General features: G+C 46.8%; 9 protein-coding genes across 9 annotated transcripts; 5 read left to right on the top strand and 4 right to left on the bottom strand.

Annotated features, from left to right (window-relative positions):
- The first annotated feature begins 1,916 nt into the window (after positions 1-1,916).
- BDV38DRAFT_191083 (uncharacterized protein) lies at positions 1,917-2,722 on the top strand. The gene has a single exon (XM_032052267.1). The coding sequence runs from the start codon at positions 2,037-2,039 to the stop codon at positions 2,481-2,483; it is 447 nt and encodes a 148-aa protein (XP_031917775.1). The 5' UTR covers positions 1,917-2,036; the 3' UTR covers positions 2,484-2,722.
- A 1,200-nt stretch (positions 2,723-3,922) lies between these two features.
- Positions 3,923-4,314, top strand: BDV38DRAFT_191070 (uncharacterized protein). Its single transcript, XM_032052266.1, has one exon. The coding sequence runs from the start codon at positions 3,957-3,959 to the stop codon at positions 4,185-4,187; it is 231 nt and encodes a 76-aa protein (XP_031917774.1). The 5' UTR covers positions 3,923-3,956; the 3' UTR covers positions 4,188-4,314.
- BDV38DRAFT_237380 (thioesterase-like superfamily-domain-containing protein) lies at positions 3,923-5,904 on the bottom strand. The gene is made up of 3 exons (XM_032053581.1): positions 5,552-5,904; positions 5,231-5,471; positions 3,923-5,163 (listed from the first exon to the last, which is right to left on the bottom strand). Exons 1-3 carry the CDS (start codon positions 5,652-5,654, stop codon positions 4,443-4,445), a joined length of 1,065 nt encoding a protein of 354 aa, XP_031917773.1. The 5' UTR covers positions 5,655-5,904; the 3' UTR covers positions 3,923-4,442.
- Positions 5,905-6,122: 218 nt separating this feature from the next.
- On the bottom strand, positions 6,123-8,448 carry BDV38DRAFT_237379 (cytochrome P450). Its single transcript, XM_032053580.1, has 2 exons — positions 7,146-8,448; positions 6,123-7,093 (listed from the first exon to the last, which is right to left on the bottom strand). Exons 1-2 carry the CDS (start codon positions 8,227-8,229, stop codon positions 6,672-6,674), a joined length of 1,506 nt encoding a protein of 501 aa, XP_031917772.1. The 5' UTR covers positions 8,230-8,448; the 3' UTR covers positions 6,123-6,671.
- Positions 8,449-8,729: 281 nt separating this feature from the next.
- BDV38DRAFT_237372 (uncharacterized protein) lies at positions 8,730-11,441 on the top strand. Its single transcript, XM_032053579.1, has 9 exons — positions 8,730-8,900; positions 8,971-9,093; positions 9,149-9,267; positions 9,319-9,423; positions 9,483-10,027; positions 10,080-10,353; positions 10,439-10,614; positions 10,680-10,869; positions 10,942-11,441. Exons 1-9 carry the CDS (start codon positions 8,851-8,853, stop codon positions 11,379-11,381), a joined length of 2,022 nt encoding a protein of 673 aa, XP_031917771.1. The 5' UTR covers positions 8,730-8,850; the 3' UTR covers positions 11,382-11,441.
- Positions 11,442-13,926: 2,485 nt separating this feature from the next.
- On the top strand, positions 13,927-14,661 carry BDV38DRAFT_279056 (uncharacterized protein; the record flags this gene model as incomplete). The annotated part of the gene is made up of 3 exons (XM_032058902.1): positions 13,927-14,173; positions 14,229-14,312; positions 14,381-14,661. 3 exons carry the CDS (start codon positions 13,927-13,929, stop codon positions 14,659-14,661), a joined length of 612 nt encoding a protein of 203 aa, XP_031917770.1.
- Positions 14,662-15,755: 1,094 nt separating this feature from the next.
- BDV38DRAFT_279055 (lysozyme) lies at positions 15,756-16,327 on the bottom strand (the record flags this gene model as incomplete). Its single annotated transcript, XM_032058901.1, has 2 exons — positions 15,756-16,114; positions 16,165-16,327. The coding sequence occupies 2 exons, from the start codon at positions 16,325-16,327 to the stop codon at positions 15,756-15,758; spliced, it is 522 nt and encodes a 173-aa protein (XP_031917769.1).
- Positions 16,328-16,738: 411 nt separating this feature from the next.
- On the bottom strand, positions 16,739-17,665 carry BDV38DRAFT_279054 (aromatic alcohol reductase; the record flags this gene model as incomplete). The annotated part of the gene is made up of 1 exon (XM_032058900.1): positions 16,739-17,665. One exon carries the CDS (start codon positions 17,663-17,665, stop codon positions 16,739-16,741), a length of 927 nt encoding a protein of 308 aa, XP_031917768.1.
- Positions 17,666-19,110: 1,445 nt separating this feature from the next.
- On the top strand, positions 19,111-20,282 carry BDV38DRAFT_279053 (SEC14 family lipid-binding protein; the record flags this gene model as incomplete). Its single annotated transcript, XM_032058899.1, has 4 exons — positions 19,111-19,250; positions 19,299-19,440; positions 19,498-19,872; positions 19,917-20,282. The coding sequence occupies 4 exons, from the start codon at positions 19,111-19,113 to the stop codon at positions 20,280-20,282; spliced, it is 1,023 nt and encodes a 340-aa protein (XP_031917767.1).
- Between the last annotated feature and the right edge of the window lie 301 nt (positions 20,283-20,583).

Below are 20,583 nucleotides of genomic sequence, written 5' to 3'. Positions count from 1 at the left end.
TTGGTCTGAGACAATGCGACTGAACTTGAACTGACCACGGTGCGACCCAGGTATAGTCAGCACTAACAAGGAAAACAGTCATAGAAAATAAATCCGCAAGCAACTCCCTACTTTTGGCTGTCTGCCAGAATTCGCGTCATGTTGAGATCCCAACGTGCGCTAGATTGTTTCTCATGCACGGGAATATGTGATAGAGACAGGGTGTCCTGGACGCTATTGCAGGGCCGGTGCTCTTGTTTCCTATGGCATTAACCAGAGCACAAGTTTCATGCGGAACAGTCCAGGTGTCCTGTGATGCTTGCTAATTCCTCCATGAGTAGGCAGTTCATCCTTTCCCGGAGGAACAGCCTCGGAATACTAGAATCGCGTACAACCCACCATCCTATCCTTCCTGATTGATGCCTTGAGAAGAGGTTCCATTGCGGACCTTAGCACCACTCACAGTATATCAGCAGTATCGGTAGGGTCCCTACTGAAACTGCGTTAACAACATGCAAGTGTAGCTCAGGCTTTCTCTGCTATTATACCATCGACAGTCCTGATCACATCTCTCATCGCCGAGACGAAAAGCCGATATGGCACAGGACGTTCTAGGAGTTGGGGGTCCAGACAGCAGCTTAAACTAAGGGGGGGAACCATTTAAGCGAGACTGGAGTATAACGAGTAGCTGCACTCACGGTCGGGAGCGACGCATATGACTAGCTCTTCGTGCTTCAGACGTGGGAGATTCGTTGCGATGAAGTGGGCGACCTCTGCTTTTGAGCGGCGGCATTTCTCCGGATTCAACATTCCATTCCCAATGGCTATTCGCAAAACGTGATTCCAGAGTAGAAGCTACCTGGTAGGATTAGTCCCATCGGCAACGCTATCTGCCGCCACTGTAGGCAAGATGGGATTCATGAATTCTTCAGTCGCGGAAGACGTACCAAAAAGAGTTTCTTCTGGAGCTTGGCAATTGGAAGATATGACGTGATGCTATACCTATCGATCCACCATTCGACACACTACCCAATCTTATATTGTTCGGCATTGGTTAGTAACGCATTTTTATTGGATGTTTGGCTTTTTGCGTAGTCCCTCTCAGAAATGGGCTGCCATATAGAGACGAGGGGCTTTCGTTCAGACCTCCGCAATATATCCGGCGGATCCGAGGTATCCCCTCCACCGGTTGTGATGACCATCACAACTCTGAGGTCAATACAAAGACCAGCTATCGGATGCCTGAGAGACCACGGTCCTCCATACAGCTCTGTGATGATAAAGCTCCTTATCCATACCACGCTCGTGACATGTACAATAACCTGCATCCATGTCCTCCCTATCGTGCATCGGATGGGGAGAGACAGAGCTTCAACTAGCATGCAAAGACTTGGCCGATCGGGTAGATCGGCACAGACCGTATCAGAAGAATCCATAGTCGCTAGATAGTAGAACGATTGTGTTCCAAGCTATACTTTCTACCAATAAATGCATGCCCTAGATATGAACCATCACAATCGTTGATATCGTTCTTATTTAATAATCTCCAGGCATTACTTACAAATGAGACCATCATTTTCCGCGGTAGGGTCTCTCTGGTATTCGAATACCTAATTATGAGAATCTTCCCAAGGGTCGTCGAGGTTACAGCGAGTGATGTTAAGCATCCGGGTATGCCGGATTGTGATCATGGGCCTAATGATGGGGAGTGGAGCGCGGTCGCTCATTGGCTCCGGGTTCAGCCCTGACTGGAGTTGCATCGCCGCTATTAGTTCTGGTATTGACACACAGGGTCTTTCCTTACGGGATTTGCTCATCAGTGGGGTCTTTGACCATATACAAACATACTTTTAGTCATTGTAGAGCTATTCGGTAGCTCGACATGAGAATTTGCACACTGGTGAGCCGGGGTTGCCGGGGAAGGCAAACCTCTACATTATAAAGGGCAACTCGCGTCTCTGGTAGCCCACAGTTGGTCTCCAACACATTCTATTACCACTTCAATTCCCTTTTCCGGAGTTTCTATTCTGTCAGCTATCTCTAAATTGACGCTCACCATGCCTTCTTGGCTCCTCACGCTCGGCACCGGCTTTGCCCTGGCGCAGACCATCTCGGGCGCCTACATCTACATTAAGACTACCCAACCACCAGCCAACAGTTACGTGACCCATTGTACCGTCATCATCGACGAGGAGCTCTTCGGCTGTGAGGGTAGCTCCAACCCGTTCAAGAAGAAGTGTGGTAAGAATACGGGTACCGAGACGAAGGAGATCTGTGAAACCGCCTCCGTCACCGTCAACTGGGACACTGGTGACCTGCAATTCAAGAATGATCATGGAGATCACGCCAACTGCACGCTGAGCACGACCAACGAGTGGGGCGAGTGTGATACCAGCGACGCGAACAAGTACCCCAAGATCCAGGACAACCACGCCGAAAGCCTTTTCAGCGTCAGCAGTGCGTTATACGGGTTGGCACCCGTCGCTGCAGGACTACTGATTTAAGGAGATTTCAATGTCAGCCTGGCTCATAGTCTCGCTTTCTCCATGCTCAATCTATGGAAGGGCTACGCGAGACCTCTTCCTCTCTGATCGCGTACCCCCAGTCGGATTTCCACCATTGGCCTCTACGGCTAAGAAGGTGAAAGACAATCAAGTGACGTCAACACTCAAGTCAACAAGGATATTTATTGTTTTGGAAGCCATGTCCGGGAACAGAATAAGGATTTATGGGAACACTTGTACTTTATATACAACTCTTATACTAGCCGAACTGGATGTTCGGCCAAACCCTAGCCTATGCAGAGACGCGCGGGGGGTACTAATAGAATTAATGACATTTAGTTATATGAGATTGTAGAGACTAGTCGAGAGCGATTCCCCTCAGCTTGGGGATGGCCAGCGTTTCCTAACTACACTGACTTACATCATTTGTGAAGATTGAGCTGGTTCCATGGTTCCGGAGGGTGCCATGTCTGATATACTATCGAAAGCGACAGTCGGATGAATACCGCCCAGCAATGAAACTAATCACCCCACTGTATTGTAGTCTAGATGATCTCACTTTGTAGAGCGAATTCCCCATAATAGAAAACAAACATTATTCATTCTGTCTGGCCTAGACCAGGTCTTCAATGCACCATACGATCCATGGCTCCGAATGTACCGAGCTTGTCCCGAGTGTATACCGAACACGCTAAACCAAATACGGTAATACTATGAGTGGATTCAAGACTTGAGTTAAATCGTCATAATACCTTGGTTGGGAGAGACCTAGGCTTAGGAGTCCTTAATAATCCTCCGTGTAGGATCCCACTTGCATTCTAATTTTTCAATCTGTTACCCTCTCCAAGGTGGTTTAGCTTGCCAAAATCTCACGCTGCACTGGGCATTCTGTTGGTGTGTCTGGGTACTAGCGTACATCGTAAAGTTATATATCAACAGTATACGAACTGTGTATATTTCGTCGCTGGTGCTACTAGAGGTAGGCTAGCTGCATAGGCTATAATGGGCTCATGAAACGTTGATTTGTATTTGTTTATATATTCATTGCCTTTTTTCTTTACCGTTTTCTTTTCTTGTCTTGTGAGTTATGTAAAGGACTGAAGCACTGGTAAACAGAAACTGAGAGAAGAAGGAGAAGACAAGGAAAGTTAGAACATAAGAGAGGGAGGAAAAAAACGACCAAGATTATATGGACTAAATGGACAAATAATTTAAATAGTTCCAACAGTGTAAGCAGAAGTACATTAAACGCAGAATTTGCTTGCTGTAACCGTTGACAACTACGCGTTTTAGGCTAGGGCCCGATGTTTTTGTTCTCCATCCCTTTGTTTCCTAGGCACATTAGTAGGGATACAGCTTTACCTACATAAAAGTGGGAATCAAGACCTCTCTATCTCTGATCTGAAGCTTCGTCAAAAGATATCAGCTGAGAAGAGTTGAAGCGCACGAGCAGTCGAATATGTATAAGGATTTATGCAAATCAGCAGGAATGCATTGAAAGATGAACATGGCCGTCAGCCATCAGCACTAGAGCAATTAACAGCATCCGACTCTCTTGAAAATGGGATACACGTATTTGCTGCGGCCGCTATTGGAAAGCTCGTAAACTCACTCGCTACGAAGATGGTGCATCTGTTGACCGCAATAGGCCCTTGTAGAAATATGAGGTTGGCTCTCTACTGGCCATCATGCTTCGGAATTTGACATTCAATGAGTTTAATGCAGGTATGGCAGTCGAGACTCAAGGAACTTCGACGTTTAGAACTCTCAGCAGGTTGGTTGCAGGAAGAAGCACCATCAAACACGAAAATTGGTCAATGATGGAGTAGTGCCCAGTTATTGAAGAATTTCACTTCCAGGGGATGGTTGATTCACCATGGTAATTTGTTGTTCATTTATAAAAGGTAACACACTTCTAAACCCGAAGCCCCAGCCCCGGAACATCTGCTATGAATCCAGTCATATTTTCGCATCTTTCCCTCCTTTTTCCCATTTTTGGGCCGAAGGTATGATCTGTGCAGCGTGTTGACTAATGGCAATTAACTCCATGGTTTCGTCACACAGAAGTATTTCCATATCCATTCTTCCATCTATAATACGCTTGACCTCGCTGCGCAAGTAGAGCCATCGAACACCACCCGGTGGAAGATTTTTCTTCACCTCTGTCGACATAGACAATGCTACATTAACAGTCTCCGTGTTAGGCTCCGTCGACCCATCCAACTCTAGCTCCCTCCAGTTCGGCTTTCCTTGGATCCGGGCCTGCCTTTGGGCTTCCGCAAATTCGAGCGTAGCAGCAACACTACCCGTGGGTAATCGCTTTGTTCGTGGGAAAAAGTTCTCCTGAACAGGGAGGCTCATATCTATAGCAAACTGTATCATCTCCGTTGTCCATCGTGCTTTCTCCTCGTCTTTCTGCATCGCACAGGATCCTCGAGGGAAACAGTCCCAGCCAGGTAGGATCCATTGCTCTGTGAATTTTATATCAGAGGGCCAAGACTTTGGGATGAAATTTCTCACATAGGAGTGACCGCGTCTAAATCCATTCCGATGGAACGCCGTTTGGTAAGATGTCCATTCAGGGTCACAATCCATTTCGAGTTTTGACAGATCAACTGGACGGGTAGTCAAATGCCAGCCTGTCTGGAGATTGATGCCCGGTAATTGGAAGTCAGAGAGCCTGGGTTACGTGAATGTTTGATTTTAAAATATTTGAAGTCCACCTTCTAGGGATAAGGGTCTCTCACCATATATCAGCAGATGCTGCAATCTTCCCAAATTGAAAAGTCTCAATGCGTAATGTGGACCATGCTTTACCAAGGCTCACTTCGCGCAGCTGCATCTGAACTGGCTTTGATGCAATAATCGGACGATAGAACTGGGCCAATGCGGTTCGAATATCTGTCTGCGTTCGTAGTTTCTCATGTTTCGAAGCATGAACGACGGCATATTTCGCCATCAAACTAGCTACATAGCCCCCACAGCTGACTACGACGTTCTGTTGTTAATCTTGTAGCCTGGACATTTCACCTAGAAGATACGAAATGTGTGGATAATGTTAAACCCACCTGCACCAAATGCAATATCCGTTGGAAGCTCCAGAGACAAGTGGTCTCCCGAAGGAGAGATGTCCAATGCGGTGGACAGGCTGGTTGGTAGTGTATCTGCCATATTCTTCGCTTACAAGGACTTCTTGTATATCAGGATGGAGAGAACACTTATATTACTTCCTGCATAAAGTAACAACTGCCGACGCGACCGGTGCAAAGCAAATAGAAATGGGAAACGAGAATAAATCTCAGAGGGTAGGCCAAAGCATATTAATAGTACTTTAGAATAGCCCCCAATCACCAACTCCCGACCATTTCCGAGAGCCCCTGTCCCGCACCAAACGATTATATAAGAATATTATGCTCCAAACCTTAAAAGGTTCATTGAATATTGAACTCTACTACCAATCAGGCTTCATATTTGCATCTAACGTTGGGACGTAGAATCGTGCTATAGTACTAAATTTAGGTGGGGGGAATGGGCGGTGAAACAAATGAAGGGGACTTTTTAGGGACGCAAGGAGAGTATCACACAGCCATGATGACCCTCTAGCTAGGTATATAATTTCAACTATAGGGCAATACTATGCAAGGATTGTGGAGCATTTCGGGGCTAATTTGATCTCCCAGGTGCTGAGCGGGGTAAGGAATACTGATACCTAAGTCTCTTATGCCAGGATGATGAGATTCATTTGGTCAATGGATGGGCTAGAGGGCGCGCTAAGCAGATCATTGTTGGCTAGCCTAAGCTATAGACAAGGGGCCGGAAGTCGGTGGTAACAACGGCGTAGGGGGAGTTGACCCACTTACTGTCGGACCCGGATTTGATAACTGTCTGTGGTGTTCGGTCTGCTAATGCTTCTATAATACTTCCTTTGTTCAACACATACGATTCTCGCACTATAAGCATACTTGTCCATCGTAGTGGATGAGTGATCTGGTGATGAGGTGGCTAACTACGGCCGGTTAACCCTCTATGTTCGGATAATCCTCGATTTGCTTCTTGATGTAACTGTTTCGTATTCACAGTCGAGCTCGGACCCAGGACAGCATGTTGAAGAGAAGGCAAAAGAGGGGTTCTTGTAGTAGGATGATGTGATATGATTCTGGATTAATCATACAAGTCATACAAATGTATTCAAGGAATAAGCCCAACTTTAGTCCCATTCCTCGAACAAAGCGTCAAAGCCAGACCTTCCTCCCAAGGCCCCGGATCATGGCTCTCCAGGGTACGAAACTCCTGCACCATCCGGACAAGAACGTAGCTTGCTTCAGTCAAGGCATAGCGCTGGCCAAGACAGATCCGTGGCCCACCATTGAACGGCAAATATCCCCAGCGCGGTTGCAGCTTACCATCCTCCCAGCGCTCCGGGCAAAATTCTGCTGCATCTGGTCCATAGAGGTCGGTTCGGCGATGCATGGCGTAGATATTATAGCCGACAAGGGTTCCTTTTGGGACAAAAGCGGGCGAGAGGCCATCTTTACCTCCACCCAGTGGGAGGACGGTGTCTCGAATTGCTTCGCGTTGATTACGGGGCACGACGGGGTGAAGGCGGAGGGCTGGAGGTTTGATATAAGTGAGAGCGACGGCAAAGGGGATCGGAGTACATACATTCATTTACACAGCACTGAACATACCGTAGCCCGCGAAGCTCTTCATACGTCGGTGGCCGATTCTGCAAGACATCAACTTCAGCGCGCAGCTTCACCCAAACCACCGGATTCTTCGCTAGCATAAAGAACAGATTCCCGAGCAGACTGGCTGTTGTATCCCGGCCAGCTAGGAGCACACTTATCAACTCATCTACCATACGCCGCTTATCGGACGTCCGCGAGGCCAGCTCATGCGAGAAAATATATCTTCGCTTTGTCTCCGTTGTTCTGGTTTCCTTATCTTCTTTTCTCTCTTCAGCAGCATAGACCGCCTCATCAACAAACTGTTGTACAAACTCCCGGCAGATGCGATTACACTCGTCAGCTTTTCGATCACGATAGATGGCATTCAACGGACCCAGCATGCCCCGTACGGGAATAGCCTTCTGGGCATACTGGAAGGCTTCTGCGAACGCCAGTTGCGATTGGTTTTTTTTTAATGTGCCAACAGACTGCCCAAACAAGAACTCCGTCGCGGAATCAATCGTATACCGGAAGAACAGGTCCTGCAAGTCCACTGTTGTACCATCTCGTGGAAGCAACACCAACAAATCCTGCATGAGCTTCTCCAACAATCTCAGATCAGATACCTGCTCACGGGCAAAGCTCGGTCGGATGAGGGCGCGCGATGAGGCCCAGTGTTCGCCATCGGTATTGAAGATGCCCTCTCCCAATAGCGGCTTAAATGGCTCGAGACGGTGTTTGAGACTATAGTCCTTGAAGTTTAGCGATAGGATCGTCTTGATGTTCTCAGGCTCAATAGTCACGATGGCACTTTGGTGCAGCTCCTGGACTCTGAATGTGTTGCCGTATTCATGAAAGATCTCACAATTTCTCTGGAGAATCCGATGCTGTCTGATCGCCCGGACTGTTCCAGGGATAGTATCAAGGCCCAGGAAAGGATCCTTGCTGAACGATCGCACGACTGGTTGACAGCCGTGGCGGCGTGCGAACTGACGGCGGATGAGGAAGCGCCGGATGGATATGATTGCCGTTCCCAATGCAGCAAGGAGGAGGATTGTAAGCTTTGATTGAAGCTCCATAGTCACTACGATGCCTCGAAAAATGATAAGAAAAGAAAACGTAAATATCTAGCTTGCTGTGCCGCATTCCAGGCAGCACTTATCTCGAGATCAATCACGTGGAAGCGCTAGGCAGATAGGCAGAAGACATAGAAGTAAGCGCTAGGGGCTGACTTTTACATAGTAGATCCTGTCAGCGGCAGATCTTACTCTCTAGTATTGGTTTCTGTCTGCTGCTCTGGATGTTGGTAGAAGTTCATATCGCCCAGGATACAGTCCACTTCCACTTTGATAACCTCTTGCCTAACTTAGGATAGTCGGAAATAGTCAAGATTAGTGTAGTTTAGAAAATAAGATTTACCAGTATAAAAAGTTCAGCCGTGTATGACTGGCGAGATCTCCGCAATTTCCCTCGGTCAGCTATAGTTCGCCGTAGCCCGGACAATTCTCGGAGATGTTCTGCGATTTCATGAGGGTGGGTCTATTCGGAAAACCCCTCCGAACAAACTTTGACCTCTTCTCTCTATGCTCTGCCATGGTCGTTCATACATAGTCGGCTTGCATATTGTTTCCCCCCTTTGCCTAAAAGTACATCCTGCCTAGATTGACCGCTTCATTGGAAAACAAGAAAGTTGCTTCAGAATGGCTTCTAGAGTCCGGAGGAGGAGGCAATTGGACAAGGTGGCCAATGCGTAGCTCTACCTATATTTGCCAATCTTTCACATTGATAATGGAGGGATCCACTGACAGCGAAGTTCACAGATGTGAGCAGTGTAAGAAGCGAAAGGTCAAATGCTCGGGACACTACCCCTGTGAGCCATGTATAGGTCGCGATGCGCAATGTATCTTTAAACAAGCAGAAAAGAGGGTGATCGTGTCTGAAAGGTAACAGTACAGTCCACAGCCCTACCTTCAATCTACTTAGAGATGGTCCTGTCAGTTATCTACGCAAGCTGCAAGAATCCTACACCAAGAAGCAAGAAAACCAGGTCTCGACCCGTGCGAGCTCAGAGAATGTAACAAGTCCGGAGCTCAATGCCGACTTGCCTACCGGGCATGGTTAGCAGCTAAACGACAATTTCAAGAGAGTGCATGCTAAACAAGTGACAGCAAACATGCGGACTTCCGGAGGGAATGCGACCGACGGAGATGCTATTACGAACCCGTTGGTGTCTGCCACTTCGTTCTATCTTCAAGACACTCCTGGACGTTACCGTGAGTTGACCTAGCACCCACTTGGAATACAATATTTCTGTCTGTACTAATGGCAAAAGGCTTTTGTGGGCCATCATCGACCTGGTCATTCTCTCAACGCGTTTTTCTTCTTTTGAAACCAGCGCTGCCCGAGTTTCCTGCGCCTGACTTGCCATTCAATGTTGATGGAACTACGTGGGAGTTGGACTGGACCCGAACAAGTCTGGATAGTGATAGAGTACTGGAAGGACTGCCGTCCCTCCATGATGCCCTATATCTCCTTGAAGTAGCCAAGTTTCATTCCTACCAGATGCTCTTTCTATTTGAAGAAGAGAAATTCTTACCGCACCTACACGAGTTTTACCAAAAAGGACTCGAGAAGGCAAAGAGCTCACCTCTCTGGTTCATTCAATATCTACTAATCATTGCCCTTGCAAAACGCACTACTGTTACGTCAAGGAGTTCCAGCTCACCACCAGGATTTACCTTCTTTGAGCGTGCCATGTCTCTTATGCCAGATTGGGTTGGGTTGCACCGACGTCGTCCCAATCTGGGGATGCAAATATTGTATCTGGCCGGGCTTTATCTAGTATCGGTAGACATGAAGGACGCTGCATACGCTTATGTGGGTTTTCTTATGGCGCATACTGGATGTCATACCAAGCTGACCCAAACAGGTCGGCCAATCGCTCCGCACTTGCATTATCGAGGGGCTCCCAAGAGAACCTCCCATTGATCTCTTCGGCATAAAGCTTGCAAATGAGTGTAGGAATATATGGTGGACCGCATACATACTAGATCGCCAGCTTTCCGTCATGGTGGGTGCACCGTGCTCGATACAAGACAGCGAGATCACCTGCTCGTTGCCTTCATCTTACGATACTTCCGAGCGGGGGACCCTTTTGACATTGCATGTTAAGCTTTCTCGGATTATGGGGGCTATCATCAAATGCAAGTATTTACTGCCACGGCAGCCTTCAGGCTCTGCCCCCTGTGGCCATCGGGGTGATAAAATGCCAAACTGACCATCTCACAGCGGTTTACACAGCGGATAGTAAACAAAGACGATCCTTCATCGCTACAGTTCAATCGGTATTAAGGGATATGGCAGATATTCTTCGGGATATCGAGAACGTCTCTACTAGGACTGTGCATCCTACCATCCGCACAGTTTCAACTACAACTAGTCACCTGTTTCTGTTATACCACCAGGTAAGGGGTATCATTGCTGCCGCAGTATATTAGGTGATAATTGATCCATGGCTAAGGCCAAATAGTGCATAGTTTTGGCAACCCGCCCGTTATTCCTGTACTTCCTGACCCATCGACTGAAGAGACCCCGGAGTCAGGACCGAACGGCAGATATATACATTCCTGCACAGCTCAAGCCATTGCTGGAAACTTCACTACAATCAGCCAAAGCTTCGTTGAGGATATTATTATCACTGCATGAACAATCTTCATTGGGTGAGTGAGGCATTGCTCTCAATACCCTGTTTGCCTGGGCAGAGGAATCAGTAACTTATAAACTTCTACCAGAATCGTTAATCCCATTTAACCAAGACAACGCATACTTCTCGGCGTTTATCGTTGTTCTCGCCTTTTTCATCGAGCCGTCATTAGTACCAGATGTGGAAAATTACATCTCGACCGTCTCATGGTTGTTGAATGCGCAGATATCGAACGGAGACCTAGCAGCCAAGCAACGGAGCAAAGAGCTTGACCTGCTGCAACGGATGACAGAAGAGATTGTGCGCGTAGAGGAGCAACAACTTGGAGCCCACCACGAGGATACCCTACCCCGGAATGACCTCGAACAACGTCCAGAGACAGAAAACCTGACTAGTTGGGCCATTGATGTTGAGGACATCGACATCAACCATACACAGATACTAGACCTGGCTGACCAATTGGATGTCCTCCAAGAGAGTGTATGGGGTACAAACTTTGAATTTGAGTATAGCAATATGTGGAATTAGCTCAATATTCTCTTTCTGGAATCACAATGCGGAGTATCCTTGATTATGGACTCAGGCTCATCAGTAAGCATAGAAATAGAAGGGTTCATGATAAATGTAACTTATATGGTCACCATTCAGTGTCCATATATCTCTTTTCCGATATACCATCAATAGAAGTGTCAAGTGGGTGATACATTTGAATTATAACTAATGCAACCGATAGGTTCAAATTGCTTGTTGAAGAAATGTGAGGCGAGCACTCCCTTTCGGCACACTTACAATATGCACATCACACCTATCACTACCTAGGAATTGTATTGAGTCATACTAGTGGTAGTCCTTAAGTTGCACGAACGGTGGATCTTAAGTGTGGTCTTCGGATGCCTTCCGCAAACCACCCTTCCGAGCCCTAGTAGATCGATAAAGATATTAAGTACACTATCTTAACCACAGCATTAACTTCTATTCTAGATATATTTTTGCTTATGCTTCACTGCTTGTGAAACCTCTGCATTAACTGTGAACGACTCACTGTCTGATTAAGATGGGGAAACAGGTGGAGTGGCATATCAGACTCGCTGTACTTCTGGCTGCGGAGGAAGTCGATAGTGTTACTATTGCCAACCGAGGTGGTCAACGACTCAAACGGCTGGAGAAGGACGTTATTCAATCTTGGTGAGTCGTATACCCCAGAGTAACATTTCGTCTGATTGCCAAGGAGGACACGCCCGAGTATGATCAAGCGCTTCAAATCCATCTCGCCTCAGCCGACGCTATCTTCTGTTGCACACCTTCGACTGAACCATCATTCTCGTTTTCATTTATCGAGATGTGTCCTAAGCGACGATTTATTTCGCTGATTGGTTCGTATAGGTCGCATATGAAGGAGATTGATACGCACACTTTTGTTATCAGGGGATGGTCAAATCTTCGTGGATTCTAGAGAGGCGGAATTGGGAGAGCTGGGAGACGCCAAGGTGACAAAGTAGCAACTGATAGAGATAGGGGAATGGCTGACACTGGACGCCTCGCATACTCCTGAAGGCAATGTTGTGTTCAAATGCGTCGAGATGGGTATAATGGATCTTACCATTGGTCGCGCCTTGCTTTAATCAACGTCCGATCTGGGCATTAGAACGTCTATTGGAGGATTCTAACGGCAAGATGGCGAAGGGCAGAAGTATATTTCAGATGAGGGAGTGCGGAGAAAACGGTATCACAGCTCAGGAGAAAGCCACTTCGCTCACAGGCATCGGGCTTCAGTCTCAAAAGAGAGGGAGCACTGTCATGTGGATGGTACAGCAATCGATTGTGAGGAACTTCCGAACATGGCCACTGGACACTACAAGATTAATTCTAATGAAAATATGGACGTTTGCCTCTCACACAGAACAAATAAAGACCAAACTACTCCGTAGTTATAGTTGTGTGCCTTCCAAAGAGGTACAGTGTACGTATAGTTGGATAGTTCTCTGCTGATTTAAGGGGTCACAATAACTTCGGTCTGGCGTATTGCTTTGTCCTTTCTTAATGCCACCAAGTCCAGAGCCTAGAAACCTACGATAAATGTTTGGATGAATCAAACAATGGAACGAATTAACGCAGCAATCTCTGTCCTTAGCCCTATTATACGCATTGCATTTATATATAGGAATTACACTTCAAGAATTGACTGTAATAAATAGCCACGATCACGGCAGAGGTGCTCGGCCCCTTCGGACATTTGTTGGGTCTAATTTGATCAAGTTAGGACGTGGTGGTGGAGAGCCAAGAATATTGGGCGTCAAACTTGCAATCCACATCTCTTTATACGAACTCGAGATTTTAAACCCAACCGGATTTCTCGTCTTCAGCCATAGCCCAATTACGCGTAGTCGACTTGTAACACAATGGTGTATCTGGCGTTTGTGTTCTGAATATTTCTAGGCCGGGGACCGTGGCTATGGTTTATGGATTCTGCTATTGATGTTCCTCCAAGATATTCGGCGTATGATATTGGTCGTGATTGTGGATGTGGATTCCAGTGCAGACTTTATGATTTCTTCATCTCTTCTCTTCCTACTGTCTTTCCTTCCATACCTCGTTCTATTGATCGTTGTCCTGAGCCCTAAATTAGACGGGATGAACAATCTCCACCTCTTTGTCGAGCGTCCTCTTTGTTATCGGGCGATGGGGTAAATCAGGCACAGAGGCGGGTATACAAATTTGGTACTCCGTAGAATGCTAATTAACACGAGAGAGGCTGCCGTCCTCCGATGATTTGGAATTTACTTATAATAGATCTTCGGTTGCTAATGCCAGCACGGATGTTTCTTTTCCTTATGAATGGCCAAGAATCAGCCAGTACCGGGATATACACACGGCGTTGATCTGATCTCTAAACCGCTCTCCTGCCATGTCTCAGCATTACTTTAGCTACAAGCAGACCAACTATGGAAGCATTAAAGCTGCTTTGACTTGGGACACATATAAACCTCCCTCTCCAAAGTGACACAGCGCATGCTATCTTCATGTACAACGCAGATATCGCTCCTAAAGATACGCCCTGCCTTGCATAAACACCATGAAGATCGCCGTCGCTCTCAGCGTCTTCTCACTGGCACTAGCAGTCCCTCGCTTTCCGAGCCCAGCCCTCAGTGAAACGGGCCCTAACAACTATAACAACCCTTACAACGCTAACAAGGCTCAACCTCCTTTCCAACGCCCCCCAAGTCCTGCGCTGAGTGACACACAGCCTGCTACCCAGCAACCGCCTGTCCCCATCCCAGCTAACATCCAAGGTCTCGACTCATCGTTCAGCGTCAAATGTGGTACGTCAATATACCTAAACCACAGCTAGAACCCAAAGTAACCTACAAAATACAGGACAGTTCACATTCCCGGGAGCAGACATCCACCGCGCAGTATCTCTAGGTGTCAACCTCGACCGCCATGGTCAGCAGCTCGCCAGTAAGATAGATCCACCTCCCTAAGAAACAAAATTCAATATTCTGCAGAATATACTCACACAAGAACAGAATTCCCCCATGATTACGCCAATATCGAAAACTTCAATTTCCTACACCCACAATGCAGGGGCAATGGAGGGCTTCATCGCAGAGAGATCCCCATCGTTAAAGGTGGTTATTTCAAGGGTAACTGGGAAGACTTGAATCAGTTCCGCGCCATTTTCGTACATAATATTTGGTCGATGGCTGATGCGCAAGGAAGACCGAGTGCGATATACTGTGGGACGATTTACCATCCGCGGGGAACGAATACGTTTAATGGGTGTGATGTTAGGAAATTGAAGTCATAGGGAGAGCTGCTAGATAAGAGGCGACTGACTAGAGTAAGTCATTTGGGCGATTCTTGGGAGAAGGGTAAGGGTATAGTTTTCAGTGCTCCGCATTGAAGATGCCACTCCACAAGGGGGTTCTAAAGTTGAGCTACTGTGTTATTTTGTAATAGTACTATAGAGATCGCTGTATATAGAGAGCCATGTTTCAGTGTACTACCGGCTTTTACATCTGTATCATCTACATATCAATTCCTTTCGTCCAAGGAGACGAAACGTTTGGCAGCGCGATCAGTCATTGTATGAATCCAAACAACGGGAGAGCAAAATAAAGAAACGTTTCACTCAAGATTAAAATGAGCCTCTCCAGGTATAAACGCCTTTTCACTACAAGCACGATAGACAACTACTAGCACTTTTGTTGCTACCGTTGCCCCTTGCGGCAAGTATTTTTGTGAGCATGAATGTTCGACACGGAACGAAATTTACCGCTGCTATGAATTATACTGCGTTGTCTATTGGTTAAGAATTCTGCTGGTGTCCCCGATACCCAATCAGACGCATCAGGCCGCAGCGGGAAGTAACAAAGCGAAATCACCGATACAACAGCGTGTATAGAATCCTTTCAACTAACTTTGCTTTTTCCTCGACGCGTTTTCCCCAAAATGGGGGTAAGTATAGGAAACCACTGTATACTATTACTTTTTCATAGTTTGATTCTACGGTGGCAAAAAAGTAAGGCCCAGACCACAGCCGGCTTGTTGCCGTGTCTTATTGAGGCTGAGGACCACATTATGACCTGTAGTTTCCGGGATCCCTATGGCTGGATGGAGTACACGATATACGGAGTAGTAAATGTCCCACCATTTCAATACCCTTGCTTACTCTCTAATCATAAAGATATTTGGTATAATATATATTTAAATGCTTCATTGGTTGTCTAGTCTATAGCAAACACTATCTAGCAACAGAAGGGGTAATATAAGAAGAATAGGGTTATAGAAGTGGCCACAGTTGATCGATCATAATTTAAGATCCGACCACGGAAATATTCACAAAGCGAAGGCAAAAGACAAAAGTTTAAATATCACCATTCCAAACACCGAATAAGCCCTTTAGCAACTAGACTTCTGCGTGGTTGGCGTGGAGCATAACGCACTCTCCTTTTGGCGACGAGTAGTCAAGAGTCCATTGAGGGTGTTGGTATTAGGGAGATCTGCGCAGATGCTGTCGAAATTCTTGCTCGTCATCGCGCCGGCCCACGCCTGCTGCAAACCAGCGCAGCCGGTGTTAAAGGCAAAGCTGACAAGGGCGCCATGCTGGTTGGCGTTGAGATCCTTGGCATTTGGCAGCGCGCATACACACTGCTCAAAGCCGACGAGGTCTTTCTGCAAGATCTCATCACCTTGCACATTGCTGATCGGGGCCTTAATGCTGTCGCAGTCCTGCTTCGCGACACAATCGTGACCGTATCCTGACAAGTTAGGTTGGTAACGAAAGAAAGCCAGGATAGAAAGAACATACCAATGGTCTTGTGGCCCTCAATAACATAGAAATCGGCGCGGAAGCCCTCAACCTCACCGATGAGGCCGACGGTAGCGGCGCTGGTGCCACGGCGAAGAACTGTCGCGGGTAGAGCGAGAGCGCTGAGGGTGAAGAGAGAGATTGCAGCAATGGAGAACTTCATTTTGGTGGTTTGGCAAGCAGAATGCACAGGTAGAGTGGGATGAGGTTCTTATTGTGGAACTTGTGGAAGGTCTGATCCGACTGTGTTGGTCAACTGAGGCCGATGCTTCGCTCCCTTATATAGACTAACGGTGGCTACATGGCTAGATATTGTCAAATCACTAGCTCCTCTAACTAAAGGCACGCCTGTGTGGCTTGTTCCTGGCGATCACTCCTATCTTTCGCCGATCCCCTTTTAGCTCGTAGTGTTTCGTTCGCATTTTGCCCCTAGGGCTTGCCGATCCTTTGATTAGATCAATGCCGATCTCAGGGTTTTATACCATTTAAGGGATATTTTTGAGAGGGATCATAATCTGGCTCCGTTGTGGATAGTCTCTCACTGCCCCCTTTTCCGACGATCAATACCAAAATACTAAACAAGGTACCGACTTGCATACTCCTTCACTGACAGAACATTTACTCCCGACTCACGATTCCACGTTGTAGACGAATCCCATGCAACGCCCCGACCTTCCCCAAAGACCACCTGATACTTATATAGTGAATTATCTGGTTCCTTTGCAAGATCGTCCTTCGCAGCCTCAACCGTCCGGACGCTCCTTTTGAAATGCCTCCCTGTGACACCCTCCACTATCCGCAACAATTCCGCATAACTAACGGTGTCGCCAGCAACAAAGGTCGGTCGGTTGTTGAATGCTACATCTGAGTCGGAGCCGAGAACGATTTCCGCAGTGAGCTTTCCAATGTCCTCGGGCGCCGTCACCGTAACCCTGGTGTCCCAACTACCCAAGGCGCAGATTGAGCTATCTTCCAGGTTCACTACACCGAATGAAGGCTCAAAGAGGAAACTGGTAAACATGCCCGTAGAAATGATAGTCCATCGGGTGCTAGTCTGGGAGCGAAGAAGATCGCGAACATCAAGCTGCTCGTCGAAAAGCTCCTGTGCGCATCCTCGTCCAATAACGTCGTAATCCACCCCGAACTGCCAAGGGATATAGCGAGGAACTGCAGCGGCGAGTACCGCCTGTGCTAATTTGATTTGTGTTCCACGACCGGCAACAAAGCCTGTACAGCCGATAATTGTATCGTATCCGCGGAAGGTCTGGGCTAGTGACTCCTGAGAGTCTGCCACGAGGTCGCCGGGAACAAGCTGAATGTTGTGTTGGTGCAGTAACGAGAGCTCCCGTACCTTCTCCGGTCGCGTTGATGAGATGGTAGAAGGTCGTAAAAGGACGGACACAACGATGTCATTCAAGTGAGGATGCTGGGCGAGGGACAGCAGTACTTGTGTGCCTAATTCTCCAGCCCCGAGAACAAGGATATTCTTGATGGATGACATATTTGGAATATGGACGTATTGCGGACACGTATTCATTCCATATTCTGGAGACGGCGTTCACATATTTTGTATAGAGTAGCCCAGGTGTATTAATAATATTCGGAGACTTTATACGGAGACATTTGTGACATGGACTCCGAACCCGAGATGGGGGCGGGTTCAGGTTAGGAATTAGATTCGGGTCAAAATCTCCTGATATTTTCGGTCAGACACAGAGTATATTCCGATCTGGGCTCTATGAATCTAATATTACTAGTTGCTATCGTGTCCAACTTCTATGTTCATTGATATAGATATCTCAAATAGATATACAGAAATCTGGGTTGATACCCACCACGACACCAGCATTGACCAAAATAATACTATTACGAAAATATTAGCGGACGGTAATACGAGGTTTGCCTATGAGTCCATCCTCTGCTACATACCAGGATTGCCAGGCAAGATAGCTAGGGCTCAGATAGATCGACACTTCGGTTCCTTACATGGGGCAAGACCGATTCCACACAGTTACCTCGAGATCCTTTATACTCGGGATAGAATCTGAGTTGATGAACTTTAATATGTTAAAAACTATAAAATTTAGAAAGAAATGGCTTACCAGTTTCAAGAGCTCGTTAGAAGTTCATTTTGTATTTAGAAAAGAAAAAACAGATTTTATGTTGGGCTCTGACTATCAAGGTACGCCACATCCGACAAGTGCGGGGATCCAGTTATGTTTACTGATAAGTTTACCATTAATTCTTTCATTCATACTGCTATACCATTGCTACACATTCAAAGTGCTTAAGGGTAAGTTGTATTGGGTCTATTCTATACAGAAGGCAACCTTAGCAACTGTTTCAAAGCCCTCCCTGCCAACCCTAAATTCCTCATCCAACCCCTGCTTATCCCTGAACCAATCAGTCCGCAGATAGAAATCCTTGCAGCCTGGGGTGGTGAGGTCACGTTTCTCAGGAAATAAAAGACATCTCAGCGACTATTGGGCTGTTTGTGCTTTCCCTTGAACATACGTTAGGTCTCCGATTCAGGTGCGAAATCTTAATGGACTAAGGGTGGTTCCTTTATCATGGATCCTTGAATTGATACTACTTCTCGGCTATCTAAGCCTAAACCACCGCTTAGCAGCCGGAAGAACCCTAATCTAGGCATTCAATACCGATAAGATCGACAAACTACACCAGGGTCTGCTGACTATAAATATCACGTCAGGCACACCGCTCCTCGGCCCAACCCCGATATGCAACCACCATGTCGTTTCCAGACAACGGACCCCTACCTACTGCTTCGTGTTAGATTTAAACCTCACCTGGAATTAGGACAAAAAAAGAACAAGAGACCCACCTGACATCTACATTATTCGCTTACTAGTCAGGTCCGGCTGAATTGAGTTCTCGTACATTATCCACTCCTCAGTCTTGCTACCTTAACAACCGTAGGACACCATGGACAGCCTGAAAGGGGATCAGGCAGCTGCCTTAGTCACATTCAGTCAGTTATGTACTGAACAAGGTCTGTTAAAACGCCCGAGCGAATTAAGTGAAAATGATGTTGTCGATGGAATCAACGACGAGACGGCCCTGTTGTAGGTGGATTCTCTGAAGTTCGATATTGGGTCCTGTTAATGGGGTAGACGCTTCCTCCAAGCACGGCAGATGAAACCGCAAGATGCTCTCAAGCAGTTCCAACAAGCGGCTACATTCCACGCGGAGAAAAACGTGCACGCGTTCTACAACGTCATTTCAGTGGACGATTATGAAGATACTAGGCGATTGGTACCTCTCTTTCTCTTTCTCTTGCTATGATCGTTTCTAATCATGCATGTAATGTAGTACCCCCACTGGACCGGCCGTCGTGACAAACAAGGCCAACCTATCATCATGATCAACCTAGTTCACCTGCAAAACGAGGCTATGACGCGATGGAGCGATACCCGCAATATGCCATGTGCAACTGCATCCGTGACTTCATCTCCAAATATGGCACAGCGGGCGTCTGTTTTTCACGATGGTCTGACACGCTTTATTCTGCCCCTGTGTACGGCGATGAATGATCGGCCGGACAGTTCCATTCCAGTGACGAAGTCGACTTATCTGGTGGATGCGTCTACCCTGTCGTTGAAGCAGGTGTGGGATATGAAGTACTTTATACAGGAGGTTAGCTGGATATTATTCACTTGCTATCCTGAGACCATTCAGCATATTATTGTAAGTCACACTTGTTTGCTAGGAATGTAATACTAATTAGATAGGTCTGCAACGCCCCGTCCTCGTTTTGGATGATGTGGAACGTTATAAAGAAATTCGTAGATCCTCGAACGGCAGACAAGCTGATCATTGTGAAATCCGCTGATGTCTACTCCACGCTGGAAACATACATCGATCACGTCAACATTCCCAAACAGTTTGGAGGCGAACTTGTTTACCAACATGGCATGCTTCCTGATCTCGACGAGGGCATTCGTCAGACATTATTCTGGGTTGATCCAAAGAAATGTCTTCCTCCTGGACCACTAAAGTGGGTCCAAGATGGAAAGAATAGAAAGGCAATAGCGACCGGGAGTGTCGGGGGTATTGAAAGGTCTGAAGAGATTGCTGTTCTTAGAAGCCCAGAGTAAATCTGTGGGTTTATGCGTTTAATAAAGATAGCCAGGATAATAACCCCTGCTATATTGACAAGTCTGTAGCCCATCGTCCTCACTTTAGCGATAGGAGCCCTATATACCAGTATAACATTGGAAAAATGAAATAGAAAATACATAAATGCCATGTCAGAAAAATAACCGACGTCGCGTCAGTTACACCCTTGATCAGGGTAGAATGAATTAGCACGACCCTAGAAACAAGCCCAGAAGACCTGCAGCCACCACTCTTGAAGTGCGCTGTTTTTATCGGCGTTCAGATCATGTTCATTAGGGA

This window comes from Aspergillus pseudotamarii (assembly GCF_009193445.1).
Source record: "Aspergillus pseudotamarii strain CBS 117625 unplaced genomic scaffold BDV38scaffold_7, whole genome shotgun sequence".
NCBI classification, from domain to species: domain Eukaryota; kingdom Fungi; phylum Ascomycota; class Eurotiomycetes; order Eurotiales; family Aspergillaceae; genus Aspergillus; species Aspergillus pseudotamarii.
Note: the sequence above shows the minus strand (reverse complement) of the source record. Positions and strands in the feature narration are given on the sequence as shown.